Source organism: Diadema antillarum, unplaced genomic scaffold, assembly GCF_040938485.1.
Source record: "Diadema antillarum isolate AM-2024a unplaced genomic scaffold, OU_Dant_1.0 seq00001580_RagTag, whole genome shotgun sequence".
In the NCBI taxonomy this organism is placed as follows: Eukaryota; Metazoa; Echinodermata; class Echinoidea; order Diadematoida; family Diadematidae; genus Diadema; species Diadema antillarum.
This window is the reverse complement of record NW_027272299.1, coordinates 378,572-391,966: the sequence shown is the minus strand read 5'-3', so window position 1 is coordinate 391,966 and position 13,395 is coordinate 378,572. Positions and strand designations below refer to the sequence as shown.

The following is a 13,395-nucleotide window of genomic DNA, read 5'->3' as shown; positions in this document are numbered from 1 at the left end:
TGTATACTATGTCTGGAGAAATATGCTATGTAGTTATCTTTGACACCTTACACAATAATATTCTTTATGTTTGTTTTCACCAAGCTACCATGCATGTAAACAAATTGAGCAATTACAAAGTCAGAGAGATCAGAATGACGAAATTTCACTTTTATACAATGTACTCCCCGTCCGTGGATGTGCAAACACTTATAAAAGAAATACAAATTTCCCACCCACCGTGAATAATCAGTTGTTACATTTTCCTCATATCAACAGCCATGAACAGTGTGGAAAGTTAAAATAGAGAAATTTACAGAAAGAATGAGATTTTATTCCTGTTTGTAATCAATGTTTTGTTCACCAGCTAGTTGCATTTTGAAGAAATTTCACAATGTACACTTTAACCACTCAAAACATTCATCAGCCCCAATTCAGCAAATGTAAAATCTCAAGGGAGATACAATACCCTCTGTATTCTACAAATTCTGTCATCCTACAGAAGAATATCTCTCTCGCTATCCTCGAGTCAACATCTACAAGTACAAATACAAATTGTATGCCCACACAGCGCAACAGCAAAGAATAGGCGTGGTCACACTACGCAAAACTACGCATACATTGTAGTTTCACTACCCTGTGTTTTACTTCATGTAGTTTTGGGCGGTGTGAGAGCAAATTTCTCAAGAAGCTTACCAGCGAAACTTCCCGCAAAATTTCCTGCATATATTAGGGAAGTTTCTCACTTCTTGCAAAACTACACATAGTTTTGTTTAATGTGACCGCGTGCGACTGAAACTTCAAGAAGTTTGTGACATCGTAACAGAACCATTCACGTTGTTTACTCACATTGTGTATTCTTTTGTATGCTGTTGCGCTTTTGCATTTTTTCCTGTGAGAGACCAAAAGTATGGGTAGTTTCCTATCGCTGAAACTACACACAGTTTTGTCCGTAGGGTGGCTGCATGCTCAAACTTTTCAAAGTTGGAGGTCAGCAAACTATGCATGCTTTTGCACAGAGTGACCACGCCTAATGAATCAGCATCTGTCTGGCTATTTCCTTCTCTCTCTCTCTTTTCAAATCTAAACATCGAGAGAAGTAGATCACACTCTCTCATTATGATATAGTACAAGTCACCTCTCTCCAGCATAAAACTTTCTCCACAAGAAGAAAGTCTCATTTTGAGTGAGCTTTTGACCCAAAATTGGTGGCACCTTATTTTTTTTTCCAGTCATTATACATTTACAGCAAAAACATGTCTACAGCAGTCTGCTTTTTTACTAAAACAGTCATTCACAACTATATGGCACTGATTCTGAAAGTGAAGAGCAAGTACATGAAAAAAAAAAATTTTTTTTTCTTTCGTTATTGCCCCGTTCCACATTCAATTTCATAATCGAGCTACTTTTACGACAACTGTATATGTGTAATGAACACGCAGAAACTGACACACAAAGATTGAGAACATATAGTACATGTTTTTTTTTACAGTGATCCAAAACTATTTTACCTTCGATTTTTTGTGTCTGCTGGTTTCTTTTGTCATCACATCCATGTTACAAAAGTCAATTGCAATATTTCTCTAGTGTTGTCAAAGAAGAATGCTGTACCCACAAGTCATGTGCACTTGTTAATGAGAATTGATTTTTTGTTTTGTACAATGCCTTCAGTCAAATCTACTGAAACCTACTTTAAATAGACACCCAATTAAATACATCATTTTCAAATTTTTGTTCTTTTACCCAGCAAACCTGCATATCTACAATGCGTCACACTACAGCAGAAAATCAAGTCACCTGGAAACGATGAAATTTGTGTAAAATGCAATTTGCGTAAAATACACGAGAACATGTACTGTCACAGAGACACACCAAAAGAAAAGGAAAGACATAAAATCCAACATCACAAGCAGTCCTCAAGAAAAGATATACTTCTAGCATTCCAATGCAAATTGAAAAGAAAATGTTTCATCCTTTGTGTTGAAAGATGGAAAATAAAACAACACACACAAAAATTTCTGACCAAATCGTAGAAATAACTGTGATATATTTATATATGTACATACATGTATATCAATGTCCCCTCTATAAGAGTTGAAAAAAAAAATTGTCGAGCTTCACTCAGTAATCAGGAATATTCTTTGTACATGCAGGAATTTATGAGATGAGAAATCTATTCCTTTGCAAGAATCATCAAATCTACAAACATGGATCAAACTCCACCACATGAGCAAAAACAAAGAAAGGAGAAAATATCAAAGTTGCATCCATTCTTTTTTTTTTGATGACTTGACAGCTACTTGTGTATTACAAGATAATTACTCTTTTGCATACTATTTTGATTTGCTGACTGCTGAAAAAGAAGTTCATTAGACAAGATATACTATGTACTGTGTCATCAATGAAGTTTTTCTTCTTCTTTGTACGTAATACCAGAAGTTACTCTGCCAAGAATGATTGATACTTCAACATATGGAACGATCATAAACTGACGGAAGAATCATAACTGCTTGAACGCTGGTTTTAAAAGGATGCCCATCTGGGATTTTATCAATGTTAATCGGTGCATGGGTAACGTTTACCAACAAACAAAAGCTGGATTTGACATGAACATCAAGGAGTCGTAAAAAAACGCACTGTACTCACAAAACTTATTCCATAATTTGTCGTGAAAAAATCCAGTATACTGACAGCTAGAGCACAGTCACTGAACGGAGTACCAAAGTGTAACAACAAGAATATCAGCCACCGTCCAAATGAAAGCACATACTTGGTGTTCACTTCAATTGAAGTGAGATAAGATTGATGGACACTTGCATAGAATCAAAACATTCATGCATATATCTTCTGTATTATTCTCGGATTACTCTTTTTCTTCTTCTTCTTTTTCCTTTCTGATTATACACAGGAATATGCCACCCACCATTTCCAACTCATTTTAGTGTCTCACAATTGCATAGCCAATGCGGTAGCTGAAATATCTGACTGGCATTTGCATTACTGGTAGGTACCATACAACACATGTAGGCAAAAAGAAAAAAAGTGATGGATAATTATTGGGAAAGCGTTCTTAGAGATATCTACGTAATATTCTTATTTCATTTTGCAGGCATCAAGTCCTGCTTTATATGTAGTGGTAAAATGCATGCTGCCTACACTTATTGGTGTCATCTCAATCTGGGCTATGACAGACCTGGATGCACAAAGAAATCTACTCTTGAATTTTACATCACAAGTGCATGCTTTCAAAGACATTTTTCAGACTCTTTCATCTCTGAATTGATCTATCATATCTACACACATCATTTATGCATCTACGTATGCGTATTGTGAGTCATAATGCTAAGAATGAAATACCAGTAGTCAACTGACCAACACGTAGCTAGGAAACTGTAAGGATCTTCTTTTCTTTCTTCCAAGTTTCTGCAGTGTACTGGCTTACAATTGTATATGGTCTTGTGATTCTGTAAGAGCACTAAACTCAAATGAAATTTCAAGAAACTATTTAGAGGAGCAGTGTGATAACATACCGACTGTTTCATTATTAAAAAGTGACCATTCAGAATTTTGTTCTCAGAGCCTTGTACACGTACGCAGAATAACTATCAAATTTACGGCAAAAGTATACCAGCCTTTTGTGTCGATATGGGGGATAGAACTATGCAGCGAAAACAAGATTGAGCAACTGCCAACACAGCAACTACAACACACAAGAGAAGACATGTGGCTATTGTATGCAAGCACTGAAAATATTGCAAGAGTAGGGCCTATAACATAGGATTTATGTAAAGAATGATTTGAAGTAAAGATAGAAACATTTCCACTCAACCAAAATGTCCGTACTTTCACAGCAGTCATTGAGTAGTCATTTTTTATTTGATCTTCATATTTTTTTTCAAATCTGTAAATTCTCATTGTGCTAGTTCAAATGATCTTCCTCTAGGCAAATCGTTGATCAGCACATTATGCTCAGGATGCAATCACAAGTACAGTAATCTCTCAAATGTCACACTGGTCATGCAGAATGTGCACGAATTTTGGACGCGACTCCTCGCAATCACAGAAAGTGGCTTTCTCATGAAACTCCTCACAACTTGATGTACAGCACATACACAAAAGCAAACAAACAGAACACAGAGATAGTCCAGACAGCGCGATCACCACAGGTAAAGTGCTTGTAGGCGCACACAACAAGTGCTTCTTGCAGATTCCGTGCAACTTTGTGCAAGTCCTGATGAAGAATGTCTTTTAAGCTGGTCAAGGAGACACTTCAGCTAGCCTCAGCAGGTGTTCCAGATCCTCTGGGTGTATTCCTTCTTCGCGTCGGTGGCCCGGTCATCTTCAACACATTGAAATCTCATCTCTCGGTGTGCAGTGGATCCGCATATAAGCACAGCAAACTCGAAATCACTCATTCAGTTTCACTTTTGTTAACGTCATTGCGTTCCTTTCCACTTTTGATGGCAAGAGATTGTGTCCTACATCTACTCCCCCGAAAGTGAAAATATACAAGCACCAAGAGCCTTCCTTGCATTTGGTCCTAAAATATTTCTGCCTTACTTCCTTTTCTCCTCTCTCTCTCTCTCTCTCTCTTTTTTTTGGATTTTTTTCATATTTTTTATTCGCTCTTCAACACTGCGATCCAACTTCGGTCCCATCACGCGAGAACCTGTAGCTGACGTAGGTGCGGTCATTCCCGAGTGCGAATCCATCGCTACGCCGCGCCAACTCCTTCTCCACGTCCCTGCGCTCCCTGGCCGGCACCGACATTGTGCACGCCGCGACACTGCGGCGGTTCACCGCGCCCGCGGCGGCGCTGTGACCGTGATGGTGGTTGCTGCTCTCGATCTCTGCGTTCTGTTTGTTAACATCTAGTCATAATTCGATCTCGCCGGTGTATTTCTTCTGTACCGTCTCGTCCCAGTACATGGAGTAGTCCGGCTCCGGTTTCTTCTCCTCCTCTTTCTTCTTGGGGGCACACCTGCAGCAGCAGTGGGTTGAAAGGTGCGAGAGGGAAAGAAAAGGGGGGCGACATTCATTGATTGTTTGCTGTTCTTTCTTCTGAGCCATACCAATGATACATTGCCAGATAAAATTATAATCCTATTTCATTCTGCTTTTTTACTTTGTAGAAGGCAAGAAATAGTGATTTCTTCATAATCTGTGATGTTTCCCTCACAGGAATACTTGAGTATATTTGGAGGTTATGTTTGAAAAGTTTAAGTGCATTTACATGAATTTTAAACACACACACACACACATATATATATTTGTCTGTATGTTGACAGAGGAAAAAAGGAGAGATAGATAAATAGAAAAGGTAGATGAACAGATTGAGATATATATACATACAAAAAATGATTTTTAGATAGAAATATCACCAACAATGAAATGACAAAAAAGCAGCACTACTCATTGACATGCTGCCAATAAGGAGACACTGTTTCAGGTACTTACTTTGCGCAGCAGAGGACGATGGCTACGATGACGATGAGGAGGACGACCACCGCTGCTATCGCATACACCCAGGGAGGAAGAGAAGCTGCACAGCCACAAAGAGGGGAAAAAAGATACAGATTGGATGATAATGGAGCCATACCACCTGTTGCTATGGTGATATTAAACTATATATATTGGAGGTACAGGGTGTCTAGGCAATTCTCTTCATGACGCACAGAAAAACAGCCACAAACACATGCAGACACACACAGACAAAAAAACAAACATACTGACACTAGCTCACAAAGGCAGACACAAGTGGATGTGATATAAAAAAAGTACTGACTCTCAAATATACACACAGACATACATGAACACAAGAATTAGCACTGAGACACTTTGGCACATGTGTCTGAAATAAAAAAAACCCCAAAAAACATGGAAATTAAGCACTGGCAGACACATAGGCCCGAATTCACAATGGTGGTACTATTGAAACCATGGTTTAAACCATGGACAAAGACCGCAGTTTTGTATGGGGCACCAAGTGTCGCATGGCCTATTTTGTTACGAAATCAGTCATTTCGTTGACGAAATGACCATTTCGTTCGTTAACAAAAATGATCATTTCGTCGACAACATGTCAACATTTCGTGGACGAAATGAATGCTTTCATAACAAAATAGGCCATGTGACACTTGGCGCCCCATACAAAACTATGGTCTTTGTCCATGGTTTAAACCATGGTTTCAATTGTATACCACCTTCATGAATTTTGGGCCTTAGAGAAGCACTGTCACATAGACATGCACATTGACATGGAGAAGCACTGACACACAGACACAGTCACACTCATAGAGAAGCATGTGCACTGGATACACAAACACAAGCACAGACATAGGGAAGCACTAATACACAAACACAGTAACAGACAGAGAAGCACTGATACACAAACACAAATACAGACATAGAGAAGAAGTGATACACAAACACAGACACAGACAGCAAGAAGCACTGACTCATGGGCAACACCAGCACACAGAGATACAGATATACACAAACACCCACCAACACACAAAACACAGACACACAAACACTAGACAGCACACAGTACGTAACAGCAACACTGATCCACATGAGAAGCAAGCGTTAAACAGCCAGCGATCCATATAATGGCGATATACCTAGAAAAGACGGCTGCTTGGGAGAACCCGCCGTCGTGTGCGGAGGTCTGGGCTCGTTCCCCGTGCTCTCCTTCGGGATCAGTGACTCGATCGCGTCGTTGAGGTTGTTGAGGTTGTCGAGAACCCCGCTGAGTGGGTCGTCGGTGCCTCCTGGCCCGTCCCCCATCCTCCCGTCCCCTCCTCTCCCGGAATTCCTGTCGTCCAGGCCCCTACCAGGGTGGCCGGACAGTCTGGGGACCGGCCTGAGAGTGGAACTGCCCGTTGCCGTGGGCAACAAGGCTTTGTCCAGGCATTCCTCCAACTGACCACTGGTCATGCTGAAAGAAAAAAAAAATGAAAGGTACGTGTAAATCATTGACTGAGAATCAGAAGCGTTCTATATCCGGTCCTACGATCTCAGCGTAAATAAAAACAAAACAATCGATTTTCATGAAATAAAATGTTTATTTACCGGTAATCAAAATTGGGTAGATTTATAAGCATTTGCTCCAAAAATCTGGTAAAATAGTGCCCTTGTGTTTTTGATTTTAATACTGAAAATGAAAATAATTCAAAATTGACGCCACAATGTAGAACTACAATGTGATACCAATAATTCAATACCCTCAAAACCGTGATAAGGGCATTTTGGCTCTCAGTTGACGCGATGATTTATGATATATACTGTAATTTTGTATGCTGTCAATTGACAAGCCGTGCTGTTACCATATTTTGTCAAGCAGTATCTTTTAATTTAAACACAAAAGTCTCAGCAGAGCAATAAAATTGGGTGGAAAATTAATTTAACCAAACACATAGGTGATAGCATTGGTCACCAAATGTCAAATTTGTAGGTTAATGTTATGTTATATCTGCTCTTTCAAATTGATTATATACTCTGTTTAACATGCTGGATATGTATGATTGTAGATTAAATACCAACTAGATATATCGCTACGGCGACTGATATGCCTCCGCCACAATGAATGGTTCTCCTAATAGGTCTATAGTACAATGTCTTGACAATGTGTGATGACAGTTTCAAACAATTGGCAAAATATTAAAATGACAGGTTTGACACAAATGTGCTGAATGTTCACTTTCCTAGAACTAGGTTCAATTGGATGAATGATTAAAATGTCAGAGCACAGGTATTTGGGGAACTGATGATTTTTACTTGACTTTTGACCCTTTTATAAGTTTATGCATTGAGTAATTTTTCAAGGTATTGAGAAAAAGTATTATTTCAGTATCAAATGGGAAAATAGCATTATCGAAACCTGGCCTTTGACCTTTGACCTCACAGTTCCAAAGAGAATCACTGTTAGGTTGAACATGCATAAATATGTAAGTTTCATGATGATACCTTGAGTTACTTTTGAGATATGGAGGAAAAAGTGCAATTCAGCACTTTCACTTGACCTTTGACCTTTTGACCTTTGACCTTTTGGCAAGAAACTTCCCACAGAATATATATTGGGTAATACATGTATACATCAAGTTAAAAAAAAAAAAACCTTCATTCATCGCATAAATATAAGGAAAGTAGTGATATTTTGAGGAGTTGACCTTGACCTTTGACCCCTGACCTTTGACCCATGACCCCCAACTTCCCTAGATAATCACTGCCCATCGGTACAAGCATATATACTAAGTTCCATGAAGATACCTTGAACCATTTGCGAGATATGGAGAAAAACATGAAATTTCAAATTTTTTTTCACAAAATAACCTGTGACCTTTGACCTTTGACCCTGTGACCCTAAAATCCACACAAAGTATTATCCCCCAAGGATATACCCTCATACCAAGTTTGATGTAAAATCACCACACGGTTCTTGAGATATCGACAAAAACAAAACGGGACGGACGGACGTACGGACGGACGGACGGACGTACGGACGGACGGACGGACGGACGGACGGACGACCCGAAAACATAATGCCTCCGGCCACTTCGTTGCGGAGGCATAAAAATCTCTTTCTACACCATATTCTATGGACCATACAAACCGGAAGCACAAATACTTTTCTAAATGAGTGCGAAATATCATTGAACATGGGCACTACTAAAATGACAAGACTTTTGATTTTTTTTTCTTTTTCTGTGGGAGATGTTGAGTATGGGAGGGGAGTTGAGGAAGGGAGGGGGTGTCTTTTTATCAAAAGTATGCACTCCAATAATTGGAATAGGGCCTAGAGATATTTAGGTTGAGAAAAATGATATATATATTTTTTGACAGGACTGAGCATTATGAAAAATAGCACATTGCTATATTGGTTTTGATTGTGAACTCTTCAATTAATTGTAGCATTTTTTTATATCTATCCTTATTGCCTCCAGAAACCTAACAATGGTCTTTTAAGGGTATCATGGCCATACACAGCCGCTGGTAACAAACCTGTAGATAGCCTTGTAGCCGTCGTCACAGACACAACGGTTGTCTTCAGTACAATAGGAAGATTTGATGTGACACGGTGGGTTACATATGGCTATGCTTACTGGTCTCTCCTCTATGCAGGCACCTGTGGACAGATTTTGTATCAAACATTTTTTTCCTCTTAAATTTATCTTTTGACGGATGAAACTTGATACAGTGACACAAGGGATGCTTGCACACAATGTTGCACAGCCAAAAAAATAAAATGAATTTAATATAAAAATACCAGATAACAAAGCAGATACTTTGCAAATAGGGAAGTTGCAAATATTAAGCATGATAACAATGTACTTTTTTTTCAAATTATATACGATAAATCTTTCCACATCTAGAGATGCAAAAATCATAATTTTAAGACAATTAGGTGAAGCAGACTCACATAACTATCTGATGTATGAAAAATGATAACAAACATCTTGTGGATGGGCCTCTACTACTCAAATTTTTGTTTTTGGTAGGAACTACATTTCATATCTAACATAAATAACGTAGTGTTGGTGTCAAGGTTTAACAGTGTGTTTTGACTTTGCACATCTCTGCCCCACAGGAATGGTCCCTTTACTGGACTCATTGGGATTGAAGCAATGAACTTCATTCAGTATCTCCCTCTACTTTCTTTGTAATTATCTTCTACTGCCTTTAGCTCTCTGCCAAGAAGGAAATTAATGTCAGAAATAATTTTCAAAAAAAAATTCAAAGCTGTTATATGTAGAAACAGAAATACTACAGCACTGAATATTTTTCTCATGAATGTAAAAGAAATGTTGCAGTGTCTGGACTTTAAAAAAAAAAGCTGTTAAGTTCTCACAGATATAAATTCACATCATGTCAGGCTGTGATTTATTCACTGTAGCAAAAGAGACACCCTTGTGCAATTCTACAGTATTAAGTCATCTCTATTTGTAGCCCTCGCAAAGTGAGAAGCAACATGCAACTTTCATAGAACGCATAGTCCATCATATAAACATCTTCTTCTTCTTTTTTTGTTGTTGGTGTTGAAAGAGTCAAAGTCCAACTTTTTCTCCCGTAGAGACATATTCTAATTGAATAGTGTTGTTGCTCGATCTCTTCTTACCTGTGACATTTAACCCATCCGACCTTTGACACCAAACCTCCCTCCTTCCTCTCTCCCAGTCACTGATGAGCCAATCAAAATCATAGCACAGCTCTCCTGCAGATGACACGATGAAAATAGTTATTGCCATAAAAAAAGGATCAACAAAACAATGTTTAACACATGAAATACAACTACTTGTTTCATAAAAATATATGAATATTCATCATTTATTCGTACTTTACAATAATAAAGACCTTTGACATTAAATGTCTCAGTCATGTTTTCCCCGGGTAGTCTCTTCAATGTACGTAAGCACACTTCTTTCCAAGGGGGCCCTTGCCATTATTCAAGTAGGCTAAGATGCCCACAAACATATCCCAAGTGAATATGTCGACAATGCATCTACAGATCATGGCATATTTTCATGTGTACCGATAGAGCTAGAGCTCTCTTGGAGAGCTTTATTTCATTGTACTAGTACTTCTAGCATTGTAAGATTCTACTGTACAGGCTTATGTGCCAATCATGCGATGTGAAAATCTAACCAGAGAATTTTGACAACATAACAGGATACTATCATCTGAATTCCTTATTAAAAAGGTCAAATGTATTTGAGAAAACAAGACACTACATCTTTTGTTGGATGTTGAATCTCAAACAAGAACATATAATATGAACCATTGTAGTTAAACAGATGAGGTAGGATTAAGATAATGGGATTAAGGTGATGAGTTTGAGAGAGAGAGATATATTTCTATACCTGAGCATGGTCTTGTTTCCCACTCATCCCCTGTACATGTTTGGTCCGTCGTGAGACTAGCCCGCGATTTCACCTCTATTCCCTCAGAACCTGGGAAAAAAACATACAAAAGAGATCCAATCAAGAGACAGAACAAAAAATGGTGGACACGTGTACATCGTGCACAACGTTCCGACTTCTTAATCCAAATGACTTTACCTAACGAGACTATACTGCCTATGAAAACATCAAACTGACAAATTCTACATTTCACTCTATCTGCTCCAGCACAATAATTAACATTGGTCACTGGAGCACAAAAGTAACCATTTTTGTGTATTTTGAGAAATTCAAGCATTCAACCCAACAGTTTTCTTGAGTATCACTCAGGGTAAAGTATGTGACAATTCCATTGAAAGAACTACAATTGGAGTAGCAGGCCCACATCTGTGAAAGAATCTTCGAAATAAGCCGTGCAAAAATTCAAACATATGGCACATCAATATTGTCAAAGACATTTTTGTGCTTGTGATTTTATTTACCAGGTAGGCTTCATCCACCTTTACAGTGTGAAAACAAGTCACACCCGCCAGGAGTTACTCTGTATGCCATTTATTTTGTGGGTTTTCATTTTTATGAATTTTTAAAAAAACAAACAAACAAACAAACATTATTCGCCAATTTAACAATGCACGAAGATATCAATTCCACCATAAATGCAAAGTGCACGCATACATTTCTGTACTCCATGATCATAAATTTAACTTTCATACTTTTGGTTGTTAAGAAGACTTACTAAATGTATGGCATATACAGTAGCTTTAACAAAATGGGTGATTGAACGGGAATTTTTGGTATGAAAGGGGCCACAAGTCTGTCGGTAGGGGGGGGGGAGATCTCACCTATGGGCCTGCCTTGCACACAGGTGCGATGGCAAACGCTCCATCGGCTCCACATGGTGTAGTGACACTCTCCTGGGCACGGCACCTCGCAGTAGTGATCCCTCTAGAGGCAGAAAGGAAACAAGAAGTAAATCAATCTCATATACGGTGTGGCAGGAGCTCTGACTATGCATGTCACATTTCTTCACAAAAAACTCAATACTTTTAATACAATTCTGCTTTTCTGACTCTTCGCCATGAAAGCTGCCTGTTGGTAAAATGCATTACAGGAAATTACACTTATATTTAACAAGCAATATTAAGATACATGTGTGTATGTTAAATGATCAGCTGTTGATCTTTATTTGATTATCATTATTAAATCAAAGAATATATAAATAACAATTATGGGTTGCCTTCTGCCAACATTGCTGCCAATCAACGTTTACCTGTAAGAAATCAGATACTGTATAAGCTGTTATTTTCGCGAGGGTTTGATTTTCTTGAATTTCGCGAATCACGGTTTGATCGCGAATTTAGCAACACGCGAAAATGTCGCTATGCGCTAGGTTAATAATGCATTAATGATAGCGTCGGTGTCAATTCACGAAAACAACATCTCGCAAAAATGGCTGTCACCTCCGCATTCGCGAAAATATCTGTACGCGAAAATAACAGCTTATACAGATACATGAATCTTGACGCAAAGTTCACGAACATGTTCTTTGGATCGCAAAGTGCCAGTAAGTCGTTATTCGAATGGTTATATTCTTTCATTTATGATATCAGTCAGTTTACTGGTTCTTAAACCCCTATCACAAACAAGCACACATTACAGACCAACACATACACTCACTCTAGTCTAAGTTGAGAAAGAGAAGCAAAACTAACTGAGGGTGATGCCACAAAAATGATGTTTTGAGGTTTATATCTGCAAATGAAGCATTTTAGAACATTTTTCCGAACAATTATCAATAGAAAGCACTTTTAGTGCAACAGAGAAATTCTAGTGGATTTTTAAAGAGTTCACCATGAGATTCCAAAAAATCTCTGTAGACATTTGACCTCTGACCTCTGTAGACTTTGGATCAAACAAGTTCTTGCAGTTAATTGCCAGCAGTAACTCACCTGTAATGCCTCGGTCCCCCGGACTGTGATATTGGTGTTGTTGTGATAAGGCTCCATGCTCCTGGTGACGATGCAGTTGCTGTCGGGGACTCCCACTCCGTTGGGCTGTCTGCACGTCACGTTGCGCTTCCTCACACCCGCCCCACAGTCTCCAATCTGTATCAGATATGGATGGAACATTTCTTTTATCATTAAGTGTCACTCGGAAGGTGTGTTACAGAGCAATGGCAAGCTACAGGGTGACACATACTGGTAGGACTGGATACGGCACAGAATCAATTCACTTAATAATTCAACTTCTTGAATCATTATGGGTAGATCTACCACACCTTCATAGTTATTATCATCATTAAGTATTCAGGATTTCATATTAGGCATGTGCAGAAAGCGTTTAGTAAAGATGCACACAGGTATTATGGCCATGATATGGGAATCAGCAATAAAAAGTAAAACAAAACAAAAACAAGAGTGAACTTACAACAGCATGACTTTTGATAAAATGTTCAATTTTGTTTGCGAAAGTGACTAAAGCATAGGGCAAGAGTGTAAATTGGTTTAATCAGGTCCAT

General features: G+C 38.6%; 1 protein-coding gene across 1 annotated transcript in view; it reads right to left on the bottom strand.

The window, feature by feature from the left end:
• Window positions 1-4,854: 4,854 nt before the first annotated feature.
• The window catches only part of LOC139710863 (thrombospondin type-1 domain-containing protein 7A-like), a 40,203-nt gene continuing 31,662 nt past the window's right edge, over window positions 4,855-13,395 (bottom strand). Inside the window, exons 15-22 of the mRNA XM_071622786.1 lie at window positions 12,827-12,982; window positions 11,720-11,822; window positions 10,839-10,928; window positions 10,097-10,192; window positions 8,983-9,106; window positions 6,603-6,919; window positions 5,437-5,521; window positions 4,855-4,960 (exon numbers count right to left, since the gene is read on the bottom strand). Coding sequence (XP_071478887.1) covers window positions 4,855-4,960; window positions 5,437-5,521; window positions 6,603-6,919; window positions 8,983-9,106; window positions 10,097-10,192; window positions 10,839-10,928; window positions 11,720-11,822; window positions 12,827-12,982 — 1,077 coding nt within the window. The remainder of the gene's footprint in view (window positions 4,961-5,436; window positions 5,522-6,602; window positions 6,920-8,982; window positions 9,107-10,096; window positions 10,193-10,838; window positions 10,929-11,719; window positions 11,823-12,826; window positions 12,983-13,395) is intronic.